At 46.1% G+C, this 27,804-nt stretch overlaps 1 protein-coding gene across 8 annotated transcripts in view; it reads right to left on the reverse strand.

Annotated features, from left to right (window-relative positions):
• Positions 1–586: 586 nt before the first annotated feature.
• ZNF185 (zinc finger protein 185 with LIM domain) overlaps positions 587–27,804 on the reverse strand; it is a 53,237-nt gene continuing 26,019 nt past the window's right edge. For 5 of the 8 annotated variants that reach the window (XM_079123881.1, XM_079123879.1, XM_079123880.1 and 2 more), the window contains 11 exons: positions 26,397–26,498; positions 25,291–25,389; positions 22,734–22,829; positions 22,030–22,119; positions 17,284–17,481; positions 12,740–12,850; positions 11,509–11,592; positions 9,454–9,525; positions 7,211–7,313; positions 3,504–3,602; positions 587–2,747 (listed from right to left, as the gene is read on the reverse strand). In XM_079123881.1, coding sequence (XP_078980007.1) covers positions 3,504–3,602; positions 7,211–7,313; positions 9,454–9,525; positions 11,509–11,592; positions 12,740–12,850; positions 17,284–17,481; positions 22,030–22,119; positions 22,734–22,829; positions 25,291–25,389; positions 26,397–26,498 — 1,054 coding nt within the window. In that variant the 3' untranslated portion in view covers positions 587–2,747. The remainder of the gene's footprint in view (positions 2,748–3,503; positions 3,603–7,210; positions 7,314–9,453; positions 9,526–11,508; positions 11,593–12,739; positions 12,851–17,283; positions 17,482–22,029; positions 22,120–22,733; positions 22,830–25,290; positions 25,390–26,396; positions 26,499–27,804) is intronic. The other 3 variants (XM_079123882.1, XM_079123883.1, XM_079123884.1) reach the window with 3 other exon arrangements.

A 27,804-nucleotide genomic window follows, 5' to 3' on the forward strand; every position in this document is an offset into this window, starting at 1 on the left:
AGGGTGGGGTGAGAGACACTAGTACAATAGCCCCCAGGACCCTGCTCAGTGGTGGGAAGATTTCACTAGTGTCTCATGTGTTCCATCTTTGGACTTCCTGTCCCTGAGTTGGATCAAGACTTGGATGGCATATAAGCTGCATTTTCTGATGATGTGAAACTTGGAGGTATGGCTGGTTTGATAGGCAGAATGACAATTCACTAGGATCCTGACAGTCTGGAGCACTGGCTTTAAGGAGCAAGATGAAGCAGTCTTGCCTTTTGGTACACAGCTGGAGTAATAAGATCCAGTGCGCATTGCGTGGCAGCTTTAAAGAGTGCCTTTAAGACATGTATTCAGAATCAGTGTCAAGAAGATCTGAAGGAACCAGGAGTGTTTAAATGGAAGGAGGTGACTGAAAGAAACCCTGAAAAGTATCTTCAATCTAGTTTAGGGGCTGGCATTTAGGAGAGGGATTACAGACCACCAGTGGGTGACCAATTAAAGGGAAACATGATTTAACTCAGTTGAAGAATGCATTTTCTAAAGCTGAGGCTCTCCACAGGACAGTGTGGGCTTGGAGAGGAAGGAGTTCTTGGTCGTTGGAAATGTTTAATAAGAACGTTTATTCATCATGGGTCATCTGTCTGTGAAGGATATGAAGGGAAGAATATATCCAAAGTAATATTATTTCCTATACTGATTTGCTGAACCTAGATCTCCACATTTCCTGTACTTTCAGTTTCTAGATCTTGCTGTAAGTACTTAGTTGCTTTTGTAGAGAAAGGCTTCAGATAAATCACACAGCCAGGTATACCAAGTTACTAAACTCAAAAAAAGGAAACCTCAAACTGACATGTATATTTTAACATTTATTATAATTGTGTACACTATTGTAGATTAAGCAAGCACAACTAGAAACACTAAGAAATTTTTTTAAAGTAACAATGTAATACAACCATTCATCTTCCTTATGTCTGCAGAATTCTGTGTCTTTTAAGACATGAAAGAGGCTACTTTGGATCAAGTTCAATACTGACATTACAAGCTATCTCTCAATATCTCACAGGTTGGTTCTAAAACTACCTTAAAGGAAGAGTATATCTTTAGGGTGGGGAAAGCAGCCTATCTTGGGCTTCTTTACCTTACATTCCATCTGGGAGGCCTGTACTGAGACTCTGCAATGGCACCTCTCACCAAAGGAGTGACTTCCTTCTCATTCACTCAACACCTATATGTTAGTGCTCACCATGTACCAAGTCCCATGCTGGGAGCTAGACTTCAAGACTAGCTCACATTTAGTCTGGGTACATGACATACTCACTCTTCTCCTTCAGAGTAAATCCAAAGCAAAGCTATGCAAATTAATGGAATGTTCTCTGATCATTTGACAGGAATAACAAGTCCACAAGCCAATATGCATAGGGCTCAGAAACTAAAGATAGAGGCTACTGAAGGGTGTGTATTCAGAGTAACTGGCTGATTGGAGCTTTCCCTGGGTTGACGAGATTCACTTTGGGAAGTCTGTGAGTCAAATCTGCTCCAAGCTGAAAACACCTTGGTTTGGAGGAGAGGGAAGGAGGGCAATTTGGCCCTTGTAGTGCTTCACCAGGGGTCCAGGATGCCCAGAGGAGGACTGAGATTTCACATCCTGCCCCTTTATAAGAGTATGTCTTGGTGGAGGCCAAAGGGATAGTGTTACATGGTAGGAATCAGGTACCTCTGCACAGTGCTGAGCATATACTAAACACTAAATCAATGTTCACTGTTGTGGTTACTGCTCCTGGAAAGAGCATGGGTCCTGGAGAGGGACAGCAGTGGTTATGCATAGGGTTCTTTAGAAGGCAATGACCACCCTCTCTGAGCCTCACTATCCTCATTTGCAAAATGGAGACAAGAATATTCTCTTCTCAGGATTATTACATCAATTAATACCAAAGATACCTGGTATGTGGTGAGGCCTCAAAAGATGTTACTTTTTTCTCCTCTTAATCTTACTTGGCTCTATGGACCTTGAAGTTGAGAGGATTTCTGTGTACGGCCCAGTAAGCAGGAATTAAGGGCAAACACATTAATCAGTTATCAAGATTCAAACATACACAGATATCCCTTTGGTCAGTAGCCTCCTAAAATCATATCATATTGAATTTAAACCTAACTGCATAAACACCACACGCCTTCAGGGAAAAAGTCAAATATAGCAAAAGGTGCATGGGAGGAGGTAATTAAAATCTCCTACATAACTCAATCAAAACCAACTAACTACTTTGAAGAATGTATGGAAACTTTAAAAAATATATATGGGAAACAGACAAGCTAAACATTAGCCTATGCCAATCCCTAGCATTCAATGCTTGCAATTTACCCACAAGGGATCGTCAACAGTCTTTAACTTGGCCCCTCAGAAGCCTCAAGGGAGTCAGCACAAAATGAACTCCATCCTTCTGCCCATTCCTAACATACTAGGCCACCTATACTCATCAGAAAGTCAGTATGTCTTAGGAAAGCAAAGATGGAATTCTTGTTCAAGCCTTTGACGGAGCCTGACATGAGACAATAGATGTAAAGTGCCTCCTAAGCTATAAAAAGCCACACACATAAGTAATTATCATAGCATCAGTAAGATACAATACTGGATGTAAGCATGTTCAATCTAAGAAGGGCAGAAGCATGAGGAAATCAGAGGAAGGAAGTGAAAGAGAGGATCCAAGAACTGGGGACAGCCAAACTTGTCCGGGGGTCATCAGCTTCTGACCATCCTGGGGGAGCTAAAAGAAAACAGGAGCAGCCATGAGACTGGAAATATGCGTTCAATCCAATGATCAGTCAGAGGCCTTGATGTGGGTCCCTGTTCCAGTGATCAGGAGCTAGAGTCCAGTTGAAATGCATCACCTGTTGAGAAGGCAACCTGCATGTAGCTGGGGAACTGTATGGTTGCTACCCATTCCGATTGCCTTCAAGGTAAATATTCTGTTCCATGCTCAGACACTGGGAACAACTCCACTGTCTGTTAACTTAGAAGCTTGTTTTACTGATTACCTTGGCTACTGAGTCCTGATCTTAAGCTAAGCAATGGTGGAGGTGGTCCAAAGCATTTGGCACAGCGCAGGCCTAGAATCTGAAGACCTGGGGTGAGGTCCTGATACTACCATAAATCAATTAGGTGTTTCCTCACACCCCTTTCCTTGCAAAGTTTTTATTTCCTTGCTACAAATTGATGCTAATAGAGTTCCAGTAGCACTCCAGGGCAGCTAGAGGGCTCAGCTGGGGTGCTGGATGTAAGGTGCTTCTTGAGAGGAAGAGACTATGACTCTGACAACTTGGAAGTCCTCAGGGAGGACTTTGTTCATGTCACTTAAGGCTTCAAAGTATAATAGGACACAGGGACACAAAGACTGGGCTTCATGGACAAAAAGGCTGAAGGGATAGCAGGGTCCTGGGCTAAGACACAGGGAGAGATCAGGGAAGATTTCTTCCCCCAATGGATCTCTTGGCTTCTGGTTCCTTGGACTGCCAGCACCCACCTAGAAGAGCTTCTCATAGCATTTCCCACAGTGGATGGTGTCTTGGTGAATGAAGATCTGATCCAGGAGATCACCCATTGGTTTACTGCAAATTCCACACTGAAAGAGAAAGCAAGGTGGAGATCAACACACAAAGTGAAGCAACATGAAGAGTGGAATGCAAGGGGATGCCTGAGCAAGGAGGGTGGCAGATGCTGTGAGTTGATGCTGCATCCTGGACTTCAAAGCAGACAACAAAAAATGGCAAAAAACAGAACCAAAACTGAAACTCAAAATAAAGCAAAAAACACACAAAAACCAGCTGGCAGGATGACGACAAGTGGTTAGGAGCCCAGGTTTCAGAATCCAGTGTGCATTTAAAACCTTGACTGTACAAATTATTTGCTGTGTGAGCTTGGGCAAGTCACTGACATTCTCCCAGCTTCCTCCTCATCTATGAAGGAGTTCACCTGCACGATGCACTTCTCAAGGTCATGAGGAACATTCAGAGGCATAGGCCACACAGAGCACATAGCCTAGGGTCAGGAATAAGGAAAGTGCTCAGGAAATGTCAGCAGTCACTGCCTTTGTAGGAGGGGCTGGGGACATTAGGGGTGAGAAAGGTGACATGAGAGTCCCACGAAAGGGAAGGATCTTTTAGCAGCCCAGTCCCTCCAACTTCATGACTCACAAACCTGCCTCCCCACGCATGCCAGTGGTGGACCCTCCTGGCACTGGTTGTCGAGGCAGTGTGGCCTGTAGACAGTCTCAAATAAGAAGAGCCAAAGAGTCCACGCATGTCTTGGTCTCCAGCCCTTTCCAGGTCCCAGACTGAGCCTTCGGGTTTCAATCTTTCCGAGGGTGCTGGGAAGGGCAGAGAACAATTTCGAGGCTACTCCAAGTGCCTTTGTTCATTCTTGTCAAGCACCCTTCTGATGGTAATCTGACTGGCTACTTCTACTTTTCAATTAATTTCCTCCTCCTGGAAATTTTAATTCTCACTGTAAATCAATTAACCCTTTACTACATATATTACATCTCTATAATTTTAGTTTTTGTGAACAAGGACTTGAACCTGAACTTGGCTGACTGAGAGTACCAATCTATTTAGTGGATTGCCTCTGGGCACAAAGAAAACATATTGAAAGTGCTTCATGCTGTAGAGAATGGGGATCCTGAAGAACTGCTAGATGCTGCAGCCATGAGTGGTCTATCTTTCTGAATTAAAATTAAAACAACTTCTGACAAGTGCTTTACTGCATCCCAAATTTCAGAAAACTGAAAATCTACTCCCTAGCCCAGTGGACCAAGAAAGAGAGTGACATGTTCTCTGGCTAGCAGAGACTTGCTATATATATATATATATATATATATATATAAATATATCATTATATATATATAAATATATCATTATATATATAAATATATCATTATATATATGTGTGTGTGTGTGTGTGTATATATATATATATATATATATATATATCATCTGCCTTTTGTTTCTATAAATTATAACCACTCCTACAGAACTGGCAAAGAAGCAATCTAGCTGCTTCTTCCCAGTTTAATCAAATTGCAAAAAAAATTCATTTTTACTTCATCCATTTCTTCCTAAATGTAAAAACCCAAACTCATATTTCAAAGGGTAAGAAAAGCCTTCAGTTAAGGTCACTGAAGAAACAGTTTATATGAATGACCCTGAGTAATGTGGTGGCTTTCTGAGGGGGTGCGCAGCAGAATGCAGCTGGGATACCACTGGCTTTGATATCACAATCTGGGATCGAGACCCTTGGTTCTAAGGAGTTCTCTGTGACCTCTCTAACCCTGTGCTAACTGCACATGGGGTGACTCAGGCACTCTGCCTGCTCTGCAGAAATCCCACAACCACATCAGGCCCCACTTTTCTGCCACAACTCCACAACTTCCACATACCTCATGTGAGCCCCGACCAGGACAGTTTAAAATCCCTGCCCAGCACTCAGTCTCATTCTGGCTTCATCAGCCTCACCTAGCAAAATCTCAACCCTGTCCATACAAGCCACTTGCTAGGGAACCCACACACCCTGCTGACTGTTCTAGGTAGGAGCTCATGAGCATTCACTGCAAGTGGGTACCACACGGCCTCTGTTTCTCTCTGGTCCATCTACCCTCCCATTCTCTGAGGTGATATTTCATCCCTTCTCTTCTTTCCTTACACTCCAGCACACTTCCCCACTTCTCTCACTCGCAGATGAACATGCTCTGTACCAACCAAGAACATAGAAACAACTGCTAAAGAGAATTTATTCTTCCACCACCCAATCTGGGAACCTCCCTGCATATGAGCCACACAGGCAGCCTTTGCTAAGCACACTGTGTCAAGCAGGTACCCATCCTTCTCTTCTACAGGAGCATGTCTTGCTGCTGCACCACCTGTGTTTGCTGTCTGCTGGGTCACGCCTGTCAGTGTCAATACACATGATGGTCTCCTCCCCACTGCCTGACTGCTCTCTGAAGCAAGTCAGCCAGAGCTCTCCATTTGCACATGTTCATTCTCTCTGGAGTCCACTCCAGTCAGGATTTGGTCCTCATCACTGCACCAAAAGTGTTCTTAGAGAGGCCATCTATGAGGGTCAGTTTTCACTCTTACTCCCATTTGATCTCACAGCAACTACTGACAGGGTGACCACTACAACTTTCTTGAGAAACTGTGACACTGGCTTCCTGGGGATCCATATTCTTCATTACTTCCCAGCCTCTTCTACAGGCCCCCTCCCCTTCCCCACCTCTCAATACTAGAAATCCACAGGACTCAGTCCTCAGTCTTCCCCCACGTTTATTCATACCCTAGGGGAGCTCATCTGGTCCCGTGGCTTGGGGAAAACACACGCAGAGGACTCTAGCAGTGGCCTGTTCTTAGAAGTCAAACTTAAGCATGCAACGGCCTATGGCACTTGCCTGCTTGGCTTTAGCCAAGGCACCTTCATTTCCGCCTATCTCCTCCTTCACTCTTGAGTACATGTCCAAACCCACTCCTCTTCAGTCCTTCTCATCACAGTAGATAGCACCACCATTCTTTCACTGAGTGACTTAGGCCTCAAACCTTGGAATCTTCTCTGGCTCCTCTTCTTCTCCTATACTCACAACCTGTCAACTCTATTTTCAAATAGTACTCCCAATCAAGCCATCATCTTGCCATCACCACTGCCAGCTTCCTAGTCAAATCACCATTTTCTCTTGCTTGAATTGATTTGACAGCCTCCTTCCCAGCCACATTTTCCCATTCTTGCCCGCCCTCCTACAGTCTCTATTTCACCTAGCAGCCAGAGATCCTTTAAAAGCCTTGAATCAAATCTGGACCAAAATCCTCTAGCAGTTTCCAACTGAATTTAGAATAAGGTACAAAGTGTGTGTCCTCCAAGGCCTATAAAATGCAGGCCCCAGCTATCTCTGTGACTTTATCACCTTCTTCTTGTCTTCCTAGCTAGAATTATGCCCCAGGGTCTCTGTACTTGTTGCCCTTCCACTAGAAAATACTCTTTCCCCAAAAGTCTCTCCTATGGTACTTAGCACATGGAATGCCCATACTCTTCTACTTCCTCAGATTGGGAGTTCATCAAGCTCCCAGGCCTGCAAAGTCTCTGAGATCATGCACAAATGTATACAGGGATCATTCTTCATATTCGTTGAACCCATGAGACTCCAGTGCTCTACATGATGTTCTCAGCAGCACCACCTATCTTTCTTACCTTAAAGCAATATTCATGGCAACAGATGCCAAGATGTTCTAGGGTAATCTTTGGACAGTCTTGGATCTCTTGGCTGCAGTAAGTACAGTTCCCTCCAGTTGTTCTGTGAGATGAAAGACAAGAACCCAGTAGTCAGACTGGCATAAAGACTTCTGATCTGATCCACCTGGGCCCCAGTTTACTGTCAGAATTCCCAGCTTGACATCTTTTTCTGGGAGCAATCACAGGCTAGACTGGTTCTCAGCTTGTTGTAGGCTCTTGCGCTATTCCCCAAAACCAATCCTGATGTCCCTTCTCTTTTATACCTGGGACCACTGAGCCCTGGTCCCCATCCCCAATACTCTTGGACTCACACTTCTCTTATTCTGCCTGGAGTGTCTGCTTGGAGCTTCTGCTAAACTTCTATATACTAGCTTCAGGGTCACTTATCTCCCATATTTCAGGATCTTTGCTTTTGTTCCATAAGAGTCACCTCTGCTTCTTCTCCTTAGGACATATTGAAAGTTCCTGTTTGCTCTCATCCTATATGCTAAACTTAGGAGTGCTTGCTTCCAGAGATTTAGGCCTGCTTCTGACAGTGGCTGGGGTGGTGCTAGCAATCTGGGGCCATTTTAGTTCCCTTCCAAGGCCTGGAATTACCATAAGCATTCTGAGCTCAGCCCTACCATCCTGCTGCTGGTCCAGAGCTTACTCTCTGGACAGAAGTGTTTCTATAGCTTCCTGCCCTCAGTGCAGCCCTGTTCCTTTGTATAATACCACCACCTTCAGCTTGCAGTTTTTCTTTATGCATGTGTATGTGTATGTGTGCATGCACAAAGTATGCAAGTGATTGGGGTGGTCCTTGGAGAATCCCCTTTCTCCCTCTAAGCCCAGCAATTAAATTGTAATGTCTGACTCTAGATTTAGTAGTTGTGCAGTGGGAAGGGGCTCCCTAGAGTATCTGGTCTGCTATACTACTAAAGTGGATGCCTCATTTCATTTACTCCCATGGAACTGGCTAATTCTAAGGTTTCTAATCAACCTGCTTCATGTGGTTTGTTTATGGTTTGAGTGTGTTCCTCAAGGGTTCGTATGATGAAAGTTTAGTCCTCAGTGTGGCAATGTAGCAGTGGTGGAACCTTTTAACATTTGGGGCACAGTGGGAGGAGATTAGGTTGTGGTGGGGCACTAACCTCAAAAGAGATTAATGTAGTGCTTGCAGGATCAGATTAGTTCCATAAGAATGTTTTTTTATAAGAGAACCCGGCACCTTCCCCAAATCCCTTTTCTGAGCATGCCACTTGCCACTCTTAAACATGTTCCTGTCTTTGTGATGTCACCTCCATGAGGCCCCTCACCACAGCCAAACACATATTAATGCCATACCCCTGGACCTCCTAAACTGTAAGCTAAATAAATCTTTTTTATTCATAAAGTATCTGGCCTCAGGTATTTTGTTATAGTAACATATAACAGACTGGTACACTGCCTTTCTTGCTAAACTTTATCTGGTGATGTGACTTATTAAGTGTTCTGGGGTTGTCTAGGATCCAGACAATAAATGAGAATAATAAATAATAAATGCTCAATAAATGAGAAGGCAGATAGCAAAGTACAAAAATCCCTAACCTGGGATTTAGTCCTGGCTCTGCCCCTAACTCCCTGTGTGAATTAAGGGTGTGTTACTTCCTAACCAGACACTTTCTTTCACTGTAACCTGAGCAGATTCAATCTCAAAGACTCTTTAAGACTCTATTCCAATAATTTTAAAATAGGATTTTTAATTAACAAGATCCTGTGACTATGCTGTCATCTAATGATGACTTTTGCAACTGCTGAATGAGCTGCCCTTCATTCAATTCAATGACTCCACATCACTTTGCAGTTTTTAGTTCTCCTTGATAATAGCAGCCCATTTAAAAATTTTTTTTCCACTCACCACTCTTTTATAGTTGTTTTTTTCTTTTGACTTCTGGTCAGATGTGTGAGTTAATTAAGTTCTACTCTGAGGAAACTCTCCTGCTGACCTGAGTGCCCTGGGCTCTCAGACACCACTTCCTTTACTAGTAACGTTTTATGTCTACCCTTTGCTCTTACTTGGGTTCAAAGGCTTTAGTTGTCCCAAGCGTGGCATCCTGATAAGGGAGGTACCACCCTACAGTGTCCTGCACTATTGTAACAAACCTGTCAACAGGGTGGAAGCTGCAAAGCACCAAAAACAAACACATATGGCATGGAGCTCCCCAGTATGGAAGCAGACATACCTCTCAGAGTGTGGTGTGCTGTCACATGGAAGTTTCTTCTCCATGTCAAATGAGTCCTCAATGTTGCTGACACTGCACAGAGTATGATAGAGAAAAGGAGGAAAGAAGGTGGAAGCCGGATCACTATCACCACCATGCATAGTGGACAGTTTTCCAATTAATTCTCTGGCCACAAGCCAGATGTGATTACTTTGACAGCCATCAACTGTGAAGTGGCTGGCATTCTGGAGGCTGTGTTGTACCAAGAGGAATTTCAGGTCCACTGACCAAAAGAAACAGAGGTGAACTTTTCTCTCCATGTATATGACTATATTACAATGTGATAGTCAGCAGAAGCCCACTCAGCATCAGACACTTGGGATGGGGAAAAATGAAGTAAACATTTAATACAATACCTGTCTCTGGGTTATAGGGTGGGATTAGGGGTAAGATGGTTTTTTTCAACTTTTGTATTTTCATTTTCAATAATATTGCAATTTATAATGAAAACGGATGGTTAAAAAATATTGTCAGGGAAGGGCGACTAACCAGCTACAAGCCATGAGATACTTCTTAATGAAGCTGCCATTCCCCTGGGAGCCATGTGGTGATCCTATGAGGTAGTTAGGAAAAAGCTGCTCAGAGGCTAGGTGGAGTGCCTAAGGTCATAGTCAAAATAAAGGGTGAGCTACATTTTTGGCCCAAGTCCTGAATTCTCACTGCCCACTAAAGAAAAGTCTACAGGTTTGTTTTAAGACAATATTTTAACTAAAGGTCAAAATCAATTTTAAAATTGATTTAGTTGTCAGAGTCTAAGAATTAAATTTAGCAGACTGGTGGGACTAGGAGAACAAAAACCAGAAGGACACGGTTCAGTTAAGTGACTCTCAGAGAGGCAAATACCAGCTCCCATGGCTGTGCTGCAGGCTTCATGAGCATTATTGCTAATCTCAAAACCTCCCTGTTCTAAACAAGGTTATAGAGACATAAAACAGGCGTGTGGTTGGCAGGGGATGATGGGGGGCTGCTAATGGGCCTGTGGTTTCTTTCTGGGATGATGAAAATGTTCTAACCTTGGATAGTGGTGATGGTTGCATGTTTCCATGAATATACTAAAGCCCACTGGATTTATAAACTTTAAAAAGGGTATATTATTACTTGATAAAGCTGTCACAAAAAAAACATTCTAAGAAAATACAAATGAGGAAACAGTCTCAGAGAGATTGAGCATCTTGCTCAGAATGAACCAATCAGTGAGGGCTGAGCTACAGCTGTGCTCATCAATCCACAGCCCCAGTGAAAGCCAGTCTACAAGTCCCAGAGGCCCAATCCTGTCCTCACCCCTGCAGTGACATGATATGTCACTCAGAAAAAAACCAACATTTCCCAAAGGTACCCCTTGTCAGTGTGGGTAGGTGTGTGGTACCTAGATGACATAGAAATACCCTTCCTTTCCATATGTCATCAGAAAGCAAGCACATAAAAAGATATCAGTGAAAAGTTACATGTGTGTTCAAATGAGGCAGCCTGCATGAAAGGGCATGGAAGCCAAAGAAAGGGGCCTCGTGATCTTGGACAGAATGGAATTACCTAGATGATGTCCCTAAGGGCCCCATCAGCTCTGTAAAAAGGGATGTAGTTGGGGTTTCACAAATGAAAGCAACAAGGACAGGCAGAAAGGGATGGCCCTGGAAATAGGATATAGGATAAATTAAGTGTAAAGGGAGAACTCAAAAATCATGTAGTCAAAGCTGGGGTCATAGCTCAGTGGTAGAGTGCTTGCTTAGCACATGTGAGGCACTGGGTTCGATCCTCAGCACCACATATAAATACATAAATAAAATAAAGGCATTGTTTCCATCTACAACTAAAAAATATTTTTTAAAAAATCAACTAGTCAGACAGAACACCTGAAAATGCATAAATAACATCAGAGGAAAATTATAGTACTCACCCGTTCAACAAGTGATCCCCCAGAAGGCACCCTGACTCAAGCCCTGAATGAGGTACAGGATGCAAGAAGGAGGAAATACAGGAAAAGGCCATGACAAGCAAGGATCTGAGACTTGCTCTTACCTGCCATAGGATGAAGAAGATGCTGGCTTCCTGGAAGACACTTCACTAGCATTCATGTACTCCTTCACGAAAAGAATCCCTCTGCTGCAGAAGGAATAGAGCAGAACAGAAAGAGGTCTACCAAAAGATACCAGGGGACTGAGCCTGGCCTGCAGGTGGGGTCAGTCCAGCCAGCCTGGTTTGAAGGAACTGCAGAAGCTCATGGAAAGGCCTAGGATGGAGGTGCTGGTAGGTCCCCCATATACCAGATTTCCAAGGTAGCAGCAAATGGAGCTGCTAGGCTGCTGACACTCTTGTGAACTTGAGCTAAAATGTCTCATCTCAGCTTGTGTTTGAACCAAAAGCTCTAGAAAGAGGCTCCCTGCAACAAATGGTGACAGAACTTTCTCTATGCAGATCTCAAGGCCCTACCCTCTCCCCAGATTTCTGCACTTCAGTCCAACAGGCTTTCAACCCTTTCACTGGGACTCTGCCTTCTCTCTTCTCTACCACATCCAGGACAACCTCCAAGCCTTAAACACAAAGTGTTAGTTCTTTCCATCCAGTGCTCTCCCTGGAAGCACTCAGGTACTACAAAATCTCCACATCGAATCTAACCTTTTCCTTCTTACTTGTGGAGTACCAGATGCCAAGAAGTCACCTTATCTTGGAAGGTTTCTGGAAGCACTGGAAACAAGACCTGCTTCATGCTGAGCTCGGCATGGCCCCAAATTTGGCCCTCATTTTCATGCTGCACTTTTCAGATTGCTGACCTGATGTCAGCAGAGAACAATTTGGTCCGCTGTCAACACACATGGACCTCACTCAATAGCTTCCCTGCAATGTCATCTATTCCTGCAGATAAGAGGCAGCCAGGAGTGCAGGTAAGGCAGAGGGCAAATGAGAGAAACAGACATAGGCCTGCCATTCATGGACCTTCAGTGGCCTCCCCAGGCCAATTGCATAGACATGCTAGCAAGGTCCTCTGGAAAGAAACATTCTGCTGGCTGCAACCACTAATCCTTAGGAAGTGCCACCTCAGTTTCTTACTGGGTTAGGGAGAAGAGGGTGTGGGTGTGATGTAACCATGTCCAGGCTGCAAACAGGAGTTTATATGGCTTACATGGAGTGCTGGGAGTTGGGGGAGGCTTATCAGGGGAAGCAACACTGAACAAAAGCTGAGTCTTTTACCTCTAAAGAAGAAATAGGGAAACCCCTGTGCTCAGAAAGCATCTAGGTATCCCTTTCTTACGTGGTTGAGTTGGAGTCCAATTCAACTGGAGGAGATGGAATATAAACATGAGGTTGCTCAGAAGCAGCAGTAACACTAACAGTGACCATGCAGTTTGAAGGACTTCTCACCCTGAAAGATATGGAGGGAGGGGAGAACATATCAACACAGAAACGTGACATTTTCCTGGGCCAAATATGATTATATGGTCTAATCTCAAACTCCCACTTCAAAGGGTTTTAATGAGTGCTGGTGTTTTTGAAACAATGTCTGCAAATCACTCATCACTTGCATTTTTGTTTTGTTTTGTTTTTGTTACTGGGGATTGAAACCAGGGGTGCTTTACCACTGAATTACATCTCCATACCTTTTTTGGTTTTTATTTAGAGACAGGGCCTCACTGAGTTGCTCAGAGCCTTGTTAAGTTGCTGAGACTGGCTTTGAACTTGTGATCCTCCTGTCTCGGCCTCTGGGCCACTGGGATTACAGGTGTGCACCACCATGCCTGGTTCATCATTGGTTTTTGAAGGCTTCTGAGAGATCATAGAATGGAACTTCTCATTTTGCAGATGACAAACCCCAGGCAAGGTAGGTGGAGACATGGCCCAGGTCACATTGTGAATCAGTGGCAAGATCCTTATCTTCCAATATCCACTTTTTTTTTTAAGCAAAGCATTTTATTAGTTAGTTTGAGGAAGAAAATACAAATGCAGGTACAGGTCCCATATTTTAAACCACACCATTATCCACTGTCTTTCTCCGATGTTAGTGGGAGGAAATGGAGGTAGCGAGGGCATAAAAAATGGGAAGAGTAATGAACAAAATATGATTGGTGATTTTTTTTCTATCTAATTTCTAAAGAAATTAAGTATTTTCATGGACCCTTAGCACTGTGCATAGATTTATTGATTGATTGAGGATTCTAGTGACCCAGGCTCTTCATATCTTGTTTTATTATTTCTGGTTGTGGTTTGATGCCTCATGACCTCAAGATTACCACAGGTCGAGGCCTCACACCCAATATCAATATGGAAAGAAATTGGTGGGCATAGTTGTACCTGTTCCCTGAAAGCCTCATTAATCTGAACTGGGTTACATGGTCACTTGTACTGCAAAGGGATGTTTGGAAAATTTAGTATCTGACAAAGGAGAACAGGAATATCCAGATTAGATTTAATCTGTCAGTGTTCTGCAGGTGGCAAAAAGTCACCTCTGTATATAATATAGTATGGAAATCTGGGGAGTTTCGAGAAATCTCACACTATGGTGGCCACCTCATCCATCAGGACTGGCTCTTCTGGGGACCCTGTTAATGAGAATGGGCATCTTGCATTGTCTAGATTCCTAGTGGGAGCCAACGTAGGGAAATTTCAAAATGGTAGATGGTGAGTGGTGACCGTAGTGACAGGTTTATGAGTCTCCTCCCAGGTATTGGAGCAAGGTGTTTTTACAATTAGGATGGAGATGCTGTGTGAGGTGATGGAGGAAAGAATAGCAATATTAGGCTAATGATGAGATTGTGAATATGCCAAGTTTCCAAGACCTGGTGACATCTGGGTCATGGTGAGTAGGAGCCCAGAGTCCACTTTGAATTCCTGACTACAACCAAGGACTTTCACCTTTGTGATTCACTTATGGAGCTGCTGGGGATGCAACAATCAGGAGGAAGCAGAAGGGGAAGACAAAACCCAGCTCACAGGCTAAGCCTAGCTCACCTCCTAACTGGATGGGACAGCCATTTTTTAGGATCAACCCCCCTGCCCCCATCCTTCAGAGAACTCTCAGGAGAATATGAAATCAAGGGGCAGAGGGCCAAATGAATTTAGATGTTGAGGAAGAAAGTCAGGTGCATCTCATTCTGTCATTAGAAGAGGCAGGAAACTGACAGAACTTAGGGATTTTCTGACCTTCATACCTTCATAGCTGCAACACCAGTTTTGGTCCTAGAATCTCACCTCCTAGGCAGCTACAAGGCCCTTCTCTGGACGGGCCCCTATTTACTGTCCCTCTGTTTGCCCTCAGACCACAAGTCCCATACTCAAAGTCAGCACAAATGCCCACTGCAATTCAAGGCATTCTCTCAGGCCCCATCAGTGCCTGCCTGTTTGTTTCTTCCAGCTCACCTGCAGCAGCCTCTGGTCACTACTAGGGGTACACACTGTCCTGGGTTGATTTGAGCTTCTCTGCAACATGCTGCAGCTCATATTGTGCTACAGATAAGGCTGCCACCACCTGTCCCAGAATCTGAGTGTCCCAGTATAAGAGTGAGTAGGATAAGAACAATCATGACTTAGTACCTACCTAGCTCTTTTGCCTTACAGAATCAAAATATGTCATGTGCAACTGAAGCTCCATCCATACAGAAGGGCCTGAAGTTTCCTAGAGTACCAAGCTAATCATGGTTTTACAGATAACACCTGAAGGCCTACTCTCCCACCATGGACATTGTGAGACATCCTGTCTCAACATATGCAACCACCCTGCCCTATTCCTACAGCACGGGTGATGAACCACAGAGACGAGAGGAAGTGGACTTGATGGGAAAGGAGGCCCCATGGGAACTTGGAAAGATAATTAGGGATAAAATGCAGAGCGAAAGAGTGATAAAGGAATTACTCACAAGAATAAGGAAATAAGATCCTACACTAAACATTTAGTAAGTTTTGAGCATGTTGTCATCCATGTCTGAGGAATAGCTGAGGAGACAACAGAACTGAAGGGTCAAAGCCAAAAAAAAAAACCTCCATGGAGATTCCTCCAGGACTACACTGTTAGCAGCATGTGACTTCCAATGCTCCTAGAAAACATCCCACCTCCCTCCCATAGCCTCTTCTCCCTAGCCTACAAGACCCAACAAACCCCATCTCCTGCCCCTACTAACCTAACTTCCTACCCACCATCCAGGTGGGCCAACTTTTAGGCCCTCTTCCCTCTCTTCTTTGCCCATGTTGCTTTCTCACAGGATCTTTGTAAACTCCTTCAGGTCTTAGTTGAATTGCTCCCACAACAGGAGAGCCTTCTCTGACCATCATGGATCATGTATTTTGCCTGGACCCCTCCCTGTTACTGTACTGGATTTTCCTTTTCTGGGCTTATCATGAATAGAGAGGAAGTATGCACATCATGGTGATTAACAGTGCAGGCTTTGGGCTCTGAGAAACATCGAGGGGTCAGAGGAGGAAGTAGGTCAAAATCAGGTAAGGGGACAGGAAAAAAGACACAATGCATAAGAAATGAATCCTGAAAATAAGGCAAGTCTTGTCTTGGGTCAGAAACCTCTACTACACATTAGGCTGGATCAGGAGCTAATGGTGGATTCCTAGGAATGAAAGCTGAATGTTTGGGCCAGAAAATTCTATCAGAGATGTAGATAACGTTTACCTAGCAGGAATGGGGAGAATGTCATCAAATTATGACATTCTCTCTTACTTTTTATGTCTTCCTAATGTTGATCTGACAGCTGTGTAGCCCTTTCAGAGACCACTCTTGTCTGATCCAGTAACTCCAAGTTTCCTTGGATTTTTATAAATGAGAATGGACAGAATATCAGGATGGTAGGCAGTCTTTCTTTTTTTTTTAAGTTACTGGGAATTCAACCCAGGGGCACTTAACCACTGAGCCATATTCTCAGTCCCTTTTTATATTTTATTTTGAGACAGAGTCTTGCTAGGTGGCTTAGAGCCTTGCTACATTGCTGAGATTGACTTTGAACATGCAATCCTTCTGCCTCAGCCTCCCAAGCTGCTGGGATTACAGGTATGTGCCATTGTGCCCAGTTGGTAGGCAATGATATAGTAGATTGCTTACAAAAACATAGTTTAAAAACTCAGAGCTAATTTTCCTATGTGAAAAGATAATATATAAGTTATGTAGGTTTTCAAAGTTCAAATATTGTGATTTGGTGTAGCCAGGCACTGTTCTACTGGGGCCAAAAGCCAGAAAATTACCACTTTGGGAAACGAGAGCTACTCACAGGAGAGCATAGCAAGGGGGTAGTATTGTCTGATCCCTGGTGTCCTGATCCTCATTGGTCCTACATGCCTGTCAGAAAATTCATAAACTCTGTTTCCTTGGGTTACGGTTACTAGCCTTTTGCAACCACTGTACAACCCTAGGTCACCACTATGGAGGTGAGTTATTGTCTTATGCGTGGCCATCTTGATGATGGTGGTGGTGAAAGATCTCATCAAACTGGTAGGCTTTACTTCTGTCAGTGAGTTCCATACACAGCAGGGCATATGTTCCTGAGATATTCTAACTCCCTGAATGGCAAAAGTATCCTGAAACCTGAACGCAAAACAGGTTTTCAGACTCTAATTGGACATGGGATAACATGGTTTTTTGTGCTGGCTTTGGTCCAATAAATTTGCTGTTAGTGTTCCAAGTTGAAATCTGTAGAGATGTATCCCTGGGATGCTTGTGTCTGGTATGCTTCACTGTGGCTCCTAGCTACTCACACCTGTAGTGAGCAATAGGCCTGTCTAGTGTGTGTGTTTGTCCTGTCGTGTGGCCCCTATAAAACCCAGGCTCCAGGCAGCAGGAGCTCAGTGCAGTTCAGACCTCACCTGCTGGCACAGCTCTCCAGTTCGACAAGCTGCTCGGGTCCACCAGGGCTGCTCTGCCACTCTGGGGTGCTGAGATCTGCAGGTTGTGGAGTGGGGGCAGCGGGATCTCCCTGGCCAACCCCCAGGGCTTCAGGCCTGTCCAGCCAAGCCTCGCAGACCTTGGTGGCCACATTCTTCTCTTCATAAGCAGCTGGGATGCTGAGGAAGAATGAACACACTATGAAGGGAGCGCTCACCCTCTGCACACTGGCTACCACCCCTGCTGAGCATGGAGGGGCTCATGTCCTGGAGAGTGCAACACAGAGGAGCTGGGAAAAAGTCCCATCTTCAGGGACCAGGCAGCTTCCTCCTCCAAAGGACCTCAGCACCCCTGCTTCCTTGTCACTAAAAAAGGCAGCCTCCAATGTGTAATAATAAAAAAAAAAATCCTGCAAGGGGGGATTGTCTTCACCAGATGTTCCAGGCAGCAAATTTTGGGGGGCAGGTTAAAAAAGTGGAAAAGAGAGCAGAGGCTCCACTTGCACACTACTTCCATCACCATTCCTGCCCTAAGGTGTAAGGTACTGCTTCCAGGAACTACTCAGCCAGGGGCAGACAGTATTCTCTGACAGCATGAGCTCAGCATACCAGCATTCAGCATCACCTGAATCCTGGGTCACCCTAAACATGACTTCCCAGTATCATTAGTCTGCTTCCAAAACCTGCTGGGGGAAAACTCAAGGACACACTACTAACTTAAACCATCCTTGGGACTCTTTATTTATGGAAATTAATTCTGCAAAATCAGGCTCCCTAAGTTCCAGCTAGAATAAGGGGAGTGGTAGATAAGCTTTTCAGAGAGTATAGCCTGAAAGTAATGCAATTTTTAAAACTCAGGTGGGGAGAAACTAAAATTTCCCAATAGTGACAAGAAACCAATTTCCACCTCCAGCTGCACTAGGCAGAGTGCAGTCCTCTGTAGAAGTATGGTGATAGAGACTGTCCTCACCACATTGGTGGATAGAGTAAAGATTCTCCACAAAGAACAATTTGAGTTCCACTGCAACACAGGGACAAATGGAAGAATAAGTCTTCATCCTAGTCCTTGGTGACAGGGCCTCTATAATTTTAGCAGGTGTAACCTATGTAGGTCGTGAAATGGAAACCTTGGTCAACCTCTCACAGGAACCGTTGCTGAGCAATGTAACATCCTAGATCCATTTGCCTAATACAGCAACCACCAATTCCTTAAACAACCAGTCTTTATATAAAAGAGAATGTCCCCTTCTGTCCTTGTAAGGCCTCCCCTAGATTCCTCCACTGGTTGACAAGTTGTCAGCAGTGAGTAAATGTGACTAAAATTCATCTGCTCCTCCTAGAGGAAGAACATAAATTTGAGAAGCTCACACAGTATAACATACAAGAAAATAGGTGTTTTAGGTGTAAAGTCTGATAACAAAAGTTCAGTAGGAAGGAGATGAGATACAATGTCTTGTCCAATTAAATGAGGCCAATAAAGTTGCTAAAGTGAAAAAGAGAACAGCTTTCCCAGGATCCTTGAAGGGTTGTGGCTGAAGGAGCTATCCTCTGAAGCTACTTCATTTAGCTTGAAGGCTAACCACCATCAGACATTTGTCCAGTACTTAATGCCAAGAAATGTGACACCTATAAAGTACTTTGTGTCAAGAAATCTTACATGCACAAACCCATTTAACCTTCAAAACCACCCTATATGGTAAGAGTTATTACTACTTCTATTCTGCACTTAAGAAAACGGAGGTCCAGAGATGATAAGCCCAAGGCCACAGAGCTAGTGACAGCTGTGATTTCAACTCAAGCACCAGAGAACATGCCCTCAACCCCCTATACTATACTGATTCTCCCTATATATGCAATGGAGCAGAACCAAGTTGGGATAGGGCAAAGTCCCTAAACTTTGGGGAAGTTGAAGTAACTCTGAAACGGAAGAAAAAGCAGGTGCCACTGTTCTGCAAGATCTCAGCACTCCCATTGTGCGCCCTCATCAAACTCACAGAAAACTAACCCTTAACCACTGGGCCGCACAGCACAGCACAGCACAGCGCAGCCCAGGGCCCCCGGTGGCTGGAGGGACGCGCTGCCCCTTGCTGCCCTGCCATCCCCGCAGCCCGCGCCCGATCCCCGCCGCAGCCCACTGTCCGGTGTCCCGCAGCGACGGTCCCCCGAGCCCGCGGACCAGGCGCTCGCGGCCTCCCCGAGGCCAGCCGGCTGAGGCCACCGCTACCCACCGCGCCGGCAGGTGGGGGAAGGGCGGACACAGCCCGTGCCGGGCGGCCGGGCCCATCCGCGATCCTCGCGCGCCACCTCGCGGCCGGCAAGGGCGCGGCCTCGGGACCAGCCCCGCCGAGGATCGCCTCGCCCCTGGCGGCCATTTCGCCGGCCCGACGGGCGCGCTTCCCGGCGGCCCCCGCGGCCTCCGGCTGGCGGCTCGCGGCTGCGGGAAATGGCGGCGCGCGCAGGCGCACTCGCCGGGATCCCACGCCGGCCCGAGCGCGAGCGCCGACGGCCCGGGCGCACGCACGCGCATTGCGGCCTCACGCTCCACGGGGCGCGCGCGCAGGAGGCCGGTTGGTACCCACGCAGGCGCCCCGCTCTGCTGCGTCCTAAGCCTCTCTTCCCAAAGACGTCATGAGCGCACCAGAGCAGGGTTGCCAACCCCCGCAGTATTAAGGTGTTGGGCCGGATAATTCTGTTCTGCGCGTTGCGGGCCTGGGCGCTGTGCTGTGCACTCTAGGATGCTCAGCGGCGCACCTGGTCTGCCCTGCCCTTTAAAGCCAGTAGTCCACCCATCCTCAATTGTGGCAGCCGGACATGAGTCGGGGGGTCTGAGACATGCCCCTACTTCTGAACCACTACCCCCGGACCAAGGCTTCTTCACCTAGACTGAGGAAGAGAGAAAACGGGGAGCCTTTACAAAGACAGCCATTGCTTCTTGGGAAGTAGCTCACTGGTAGGACGCTTTCCTAGCATGCATGAGGTCCTGGGTTCCATCCCCAGTGCCACACACGCACCCAAACGAAAACAAACCAAAAAACCCGCATAATGGTGGAGGCTTACCACCAGAAAAGTCAGATCCAGAAGTCCAGGTGGGGCTCAGGAAAACCTTTGTTTTTAAATTCTTCCCAGGTAATTCTCAAATGCAGCCACAGTTGTGAAACACTCATCAAGAAACTTTGTCTTGACTTTGCACACTTACACATCAAAGGAAAGTACTTCTGATTCTCCCTTCTACACTTGGCCATCTCTTGACCAGCTCTGCTCCTTATAGGAGTGTATCCCTTGGTTTCCTTCTCTGTCAAGTTGCATAATCAAAAATCTGATGTTTCCCAGGGTTTGGGAATGATTTAATGAAAACACACAGTGTGCTTTACACATAAACCAATTGGAAGTTACTAATTCTGGGTCATGAGTATATATTCCAGACATAATTCATAAACTAACTTTCTGTAGTTTCTCCTGAGGTTTTTCTTTGAGCCTCTTCTTTGGGACCCAGTTCTGCCACTTGTGAGGCCTTAGATAAGTCACTTAACCTTTCTCTGTTTGTTTCCCCATCTTATCCATCTCGTACAATTGTGAGACTAAGCACAGCACACCAACTGTCAGCTACGGTTTTCACCCTCATTGTCAATTGTCAGTGGAATTTTAAACAGCAAAATGGCACATAAGGCTTCATACCTTAGAGATCCGCCCCCCCCCCACCTTCTTGTTTTAAGTTAAAAAGCAACTGCAATGTGATTTTAAAATGTACACATGCATTCATTGTTAAACCCCTAGATCACACATGGTTCCTCTTTGGCTACGCACACTCCCACAACCATAGTATTAGGTTTGCAGTTCCCCATCTGCAGCTCCTGTCTCCCGTCTCTAGAATTGGTTCCCTTGTTTTTGTGTACCTGACTCTCCCCCCTCCATCCACCTAAGTACTAACTCTCCTGCCATCTCTCTGTATCTCAGCACCCTGGCTGTTTTTTTCAGAGCACTGACCTTCCCGGAGGCATGGAGACCTAGGTTCTGAGTCTTTGCTCTTCATTCTAAACCTTGAGGGACTAGGGAGTGCTGTATGAAACACTGAATGGATGGCTGTACACAGAGTAGGTGTCCCAAACTTAAGTTGCTGTTGCATGGAACAAAAGGCCAATTACCCTACCTACTTAGACAAGCTTCCTCTTTCACCACTTCCCTGTACAGGGTCTCATCATTGTCCACATTTAGCTCTGTGCAGTGCCCAGAAACATCAGGTTCTTTGGAGCACGTTGTATGTTTTATTCCCCCAGCTTGAGGACTCCTACTCACCTTTCAAGATACAACTCAGAAACCACCTCCTCATGAAGCTGTGCCAACTCCCACTTTTCCCTGCTCTAGCATGATGTATTCGTCCAATGTGAGCCAGATTTTGTCCACCAACCTTGAGCCTATGAGTCCTTGAAAGGCAGAGACATTTCTGATTTATCTGGGTGTTCCAACCTGCATCCCAGTGGCTGGTGACTTAAAGAGAGTGAGCCTTCCTGAGTATAGAGTACCTCTAGTACCAGGCTAGAAGAAACAGGGTTTGGCAAAAAGCACTCTGGCCTCAAAGGCAGAGGCTAGAGGGTTCCAGCTGGGATTTCTGTCCTTGCCATGTGCCTTGGGCCAGCTCACAGGCCTGGCTGGCTTCAGCTTCTTAACCAAAGGCTACCTGGGCTACCTTTCTCTACCCCAGAAACTCAGCACTCTCTGCTAATGCCTTACCCCTTATGGTCTGCCTTTGTGTCTTGCAGGTCTGCTGTGCTGTCACTCTTCCTATCATCCAGGACAGCAGAGGCCAAAGTGGTACTGGAGCTGAGGGAAGGAAGCACATAGGCCTGCTGAAGCTCAGATCAAAGCAAGCTGGGGACCCAGATCTTCCCCTTTCCCAGATGCCTTCTAACAGGAAAAGGGGACTGTCTACCAGTAAAGGCTGGCCTCTCAGTTATGTCCCTGGAGCCACTTGTCCTTCCCAACCACATGCTATGTGCTCCCTGGGACTAAGCCCTCTAGTGCTGGCTGATTGTCCCTGAGATTCTTCTCCCTGATTCCTGCTTTCTGGATCAGTTGGCAGTCCCTATAGGAGAGGTTCACTGATTCCTCTTAGTAGGATTTGTTTCCAAGCTTAGCTTTTTGATGCCCTCCATTCTGTCACTGGTCCCCCCACCTCAGGTAGGGCCCATGTACTTTGCGACTGAAATATCTAGGCCAACAGACTTATCCCATTCCTCTTCTCCCAATGTTGACAGTGAGTGTGTACAGCTTCAAGTTGTGCCTCTCTTGTGACACCCTGTCCTGTGACACCTGATATAAGGTGACATGGCACTGAGAAATTTGAGGGGATCTTGGGGCACTGGAACTTAGGGCTGAGCCCTGAGTACTGTGTCTGGCAATAGGACTAGTGACTGGGGCAGTCGCCACACCCTTACCTGATGGCCACTGGTCCAGGCTTGCAGGAATGAGAGTTAGCACCATGCACATCTTGGTCGTCCATCAAAGGGGTGAAGCTAGCAGCAGAGCCCAGCCTGTGGAAGGAGGCCATGCCCGGTCCAAGTTCAGGACCCCAAAAGATGACAGGGAATGAGGAACTACTCAAATTCATGCTTGGGTCTCAATACTGGCTTATATCCCAAGTCAGCCAGACAGGTGTGACAATTACCTGACTTCTTTGGGCCTCAGTTTTATCATTGGTGAACTAGAGATAATAATCATGTCTGCCTCCTAAGTGTTCTTAGGAGAGTAAATCAATTCATAGCCACATAATAATACCTGGGCCATAATACATGCTAGCACATTTCTGTTCTCACTGGGTCTTGGGGCTGCTTGTATAAAGCAGTCTATCTGTATGTACCCAGTTGATACAGATTTAGTGGGCCTCCCTTACCCAGGTTTCCCAGTGTTAGGCAACATTCTCTGTCTCTGTAAAATGGGAAAAAAAGATATTCACAGGGTACCCTATCACCCACACAAGCCCAAACCCTCCACTTGGGTAACATACTCATAATGAGTCCCTCATGTTTGTTGCCAAGTCAGTTTATGCCAATTGCACTTGCAACCAAAATCACCAAATTCAGTTGTTGAGTAAATTCATGAAAATGAATAGAAAAGGAGGGTGGTTCCAGGAGAAGCAACATGTACTTTGGAAAGTTACTATGGAGTTTCCTAAAAATTGTCAAACCAAGTACAAGTAAGCAACTGTAAAAGACTGGCTAAATTTCCTAAAAATCTAGGAGATTCTTCAGACTATCTTGTAAATTGGGTTTGCAATTGAGGTTTGGCTTTATTTTTTATTTTTATTTTTTTGATACTGGGGATTGAACCCAGGAGTGCTTTGCCACTGAGCTACATCCCAGCCCTTTTTATTTTTTATCTTGAGACAGGATCTCGCTAAGTTTCCCAGACTGGCCTCCAATTTGTGATCCTCCTGCCTCAGCTTCTTGAGTTGCTAGTATTTTTAGGCTTGTGCCACTACACCTTGCTGAGATTTGGCTTACTTTAAAGAAACAGGAAAGCAAAGACCTACTTTTATGAAGCTACATAAGCAGGAAGGATAATACAGATGAATATTCAAAGATAAAGCAATCCAGAACCAGACTTGGTTGCACTGGAGCAGAAATCTCCTATGGTAGCCAACGACAGTTCAAATCAGTCTGTACCATTGCAGGAGAGGGCAGGAAGCAAGGCTGGATGGGAGCCAAAAGTTCTGCTGCCATTTAGGTCCCTGTGGACCAGGGAAAGGGGTTTGGATTTTATTCCAAGGGAAGTGGGTAGCCACTAGGAGGTTGAAGCAAGGGAAAAATGTGACCTGATTTATTTTTTTAGAAGATCCTTCTGGTGCCTCTGAAGATAGCAAAAAGATGCAGGCTGGTTGGGCAGGGCTGTCGCAGGTTTTCCCATTAGTGGCAACTCAAAGAACTGAGTCCCCAGCACAGTGGCCTTTCTGGGACCTGCTCAGAGACAGTGGTTTCAGAGGTGGGGCTTACCGTGGTATTCCCATGTTGGCTTGTGCTCCTAGCTCTGGCTCCAATAATCTGTTGTAACTAGTAAAGTTAGGGAAAGTGGGCTTGTGGAAGTAGGGGCAGCTGGGAGGGGTTTGGGGAAGGCAGACTTAGGGGCTCCTTCCTGAGACCCCTCTTGGCCAAACTGCAGGGAGGCACATGTTTTGGTGGGTGGGCCTGGCATCTTGCAGTTGCAGCTGTCTATCATCAGTTCTAACCCATAAGGACTCTAACACAGTTTGGAGTTGAACTACTTGTGCCAACATCTAAATACCTAGCCTTTGCCCCAAGGATGACTCATGCTTGGTTTGGAACCACCTGGGGACAGGTGGAACCTTGCCACTCCCCAAATCATCTGAGAAAGTAACTCCTGACTCCACCCAGGTCCAGGAACCCAGAGCCAACCTGGACAACTTTTTCTCCTAGCTTGCCTCACCTGGGCTGCTGCTTTTCCTCTCACTGACCCTCAGAGCAGAGCTGGCAAGGAAAGTGGGGTGAGGAAAACAAAGGAAGCTTTGGGGCTTCTTCCTCTTTGGGGAAGGGAGAAGGCAGGGTCCAGGGCCTCCTAGTTGCTCCTCTCAGCTCAGCCAAGAAGTTATAAGGTAGGGATTCACCCATCATTTGGCTACTCATTCATTAGTTTGTCCCTTCTGTATTCCCCACATGTTCATTCCACCTGCCTAGGGCCAGTGTCTGGTGATGGCCCAACCTCCAGATGTAAGTGAGGCCTCGTGCCTGTTCTGGAGGAACTTTCAAACCAGTGAAAGGAGAAGGCAGGGGAAGAAACAAAGCAGAAGCATAGGTAAGTGTGAGGACATATGGAAAACATGAGGGCAAGGGATGTGGTGAATGGAGGGAGCATGGGAAAAGCAGCTTATAGACAAGAGCTCCAGGAAGTGATCAGTACCTCACCCCAGGCAACCCAACTAGTCTGGCAGCTTGAGTGTGGCCTGTCACCAGGGACACAAGTCTCCCACAAGCACCTCACCCTCCTCTTTCTGAGCTGATGTCTGCTCCAGCCAAGCCTTCTGGTGCAGATCCCATGGCTCCTGATCTCACGTTGCCATCATTCAATTGTGCACTTGATCTATGATGGAAAGAGAAGTGTTTGCTAACTAATTGGGCTTTAATCTTATCAAACTTAATGTCCTGAGAGTGGGTCTCAAGGACTAGAAACAGGACCTTGGTTATCTCCCTACATTGCTCTGATCACAACCAACACAAGCCCAAACATACTCTAACAGCAAGTATTTTTGCATTTCTTCCAAACTTGATGAGTAACAGTGGGGCCAAGAAATAGCAAAGACTCAGGAGAGCAAAGGAGAGATTCAGAAGGGAGGCATGTTGGGGACTGATGGTGAGCAAACAAGGGACAAGGCATTCTGGGCTGCTAATAAGCCAAAGAGTGCAGAGATATGACTATCCCAGCCACCCAGGGCACCTTTCCCTCATTCCCATGGCTCAGAGTCCTAATGAGGAGCTCCAGAGGTCCATAATGAGAAGGCAGATCTGGGTTCAAATCTGTTCTGGCTACCAGATTCTGGCTTTCAAATGCCCAATTTATAGCCACTGCTCACCAGATTCATTCTTTCTTTGTCTGGCTTGAAGGACTGGTCTGTGGGATGGTTGTAGGATGACTACTATCTCCTCTGGATTCACCATTCCCCATCGTGGCTCTGATTTCCCATCCTTGACACAACCCCCCCCACCAAATGTCTCCCTTTGTGCAACTTGGTGGCCTTGATTTGAATGGATCATTTACAAGGCTACTTTTTCCTGGAATAAAAGCATACTGATTATGGTGGCTTCAGGTGAACTGAAGGAAACCAGTGAAGGCCATGTGCTGGGCTAGGGGTGGCCTCTCCTGGAGTTTGGTCCTCCTTTGCAAGTGGTGACCTGAGGGATCTTGGCAGGGCCTGCCCCTCTCCAGGCCTCATTCATTCATCCTTGATAATAACTGAAGATAATCATTGAAGACCTGTACTAGCCCAGGGGACAGCAAGGATAGGCTAGTCCTACTGCCAGCAACATCTACCAACCTTCAGCTGGGTACATGTTCTTGGGATAAAGAGTCTACTCCTTGCCATGAGTTACCTTTCAGAATCTGTGTTGGGGTCCTTGAAGGTTTCACCAGCCAAGTCTCTCTTGAGCTCTGTGGGGCAGGGGGACTCCTTGTCTTTGTGGTCTTGGAAAGACCTATGGAGAGAATAAATATATTACCACTAGTTAGTCACCCCCAATCTGGTTGGGACAGTTATCTCATCCCTTGGACAATGTTGACTTCCATGCCCACTTTCTAGATGAGCAACCTGAGCCACAGAAAGCCCAAGAACTTGCTCCAAATTCCATAGTAGTTGAAGAGCTGGGATTTGAACTCAGGCAATCTGATTTGAGAGTTTTGGATGGTATTTCTTCACACTGTAAGCCTGGTCCTAACCTCCTACCCTCACTATGTTCTCTTTGAGCTCATCAAGGAGCCCCATGTTGTCCAATCCAGTAGTTAGTCCCATTATTACCTCAGGTCACCATCAGTATTACTGACTCAGTGGGCCACTCTCTCCTACTTGCTGCCTCTCTTCCCGTGGCCCTGTGACACCTTCTGCTTTGCCTTTATCTCCTATTTTGTACTTAAATGTTGGTGTTCCTAGCATTCCTCCCTGCTTGATATTCCATCACCTACTGGGTTACCCACCCTCTTCCTATGGCATCAACTATCACTCTGAGATAATGTCCTCCAAATGTCACCCAAGCAGATCCGTGGAGAACAGTCTGGGGATGGGACAGTAGAACATGGTGGGAAACAACCGGGCCAACAGTGGGCCCAGGGGAGGATAGTAGAAATGAAAATACCTCCATAATGAAATGGACAGGGGAGTATATGGGGTTAGAAAGAGAGGAGCCCAGAAGGAAAATAAAGGGATGCAGAATTCCCCCTGGATTCATTTTGGATGTCACTTCCTCAAGGAAACTTTCCTGAGCCCCTGCTGCTCTGTGGATTAAGGGATTACCTCTTGTGTACATTGCCACCTCTCTCCTCAGACCCTGGGCTTCACAAAAGATGGGGCCCAGTCTTACTGCTTAGATCTCTCCTACCCTCTACTTCAGCTTCCCTTGGGCCCAGTTCCCAGTGTCCCCTACTTCCTCCAGGGCAGGGGTCTGCTCCTTCCCCATCTGAATCATATATGTGATACTTCCTGTTACCTGACTGTCTGACCCCAGCTTCCCTCAGGGTAGGAGCTAGACCCGTTGTGTTCCCAGCTGGTTGTGGTCCCCTTGTATATCCTCCTCCCCAGCACAGGACACTGGCATCATGAGCTATGGAGGCTGACACAAGGACCCCAACCCATTCCGTGCCCCCTTCACACAGGCAGGTCAACTACCTCAGTGGCTTTAGGGGGTTATGCAGACCCAGTATCCCCCGCCCAGCACAGTTGGCCAGTCCTGGGGATTCATGACATACAGTGCAATCAGCCACCTTACTCATGTCTGCATCTGCCTCCCG

The sequence above is a fragment of the Sciurus vulgaris genome, assembly GCF_902686455.1.
Source record: "Sciurus vulgaris genome assembly, chromosome: X".
NCBI classification, from domain to species: Eukaryota; Metazoa; Chordata; class Mammalia; order Rodentia; family Sciuridae; genus Sciurus; species Sciurus vulgaris.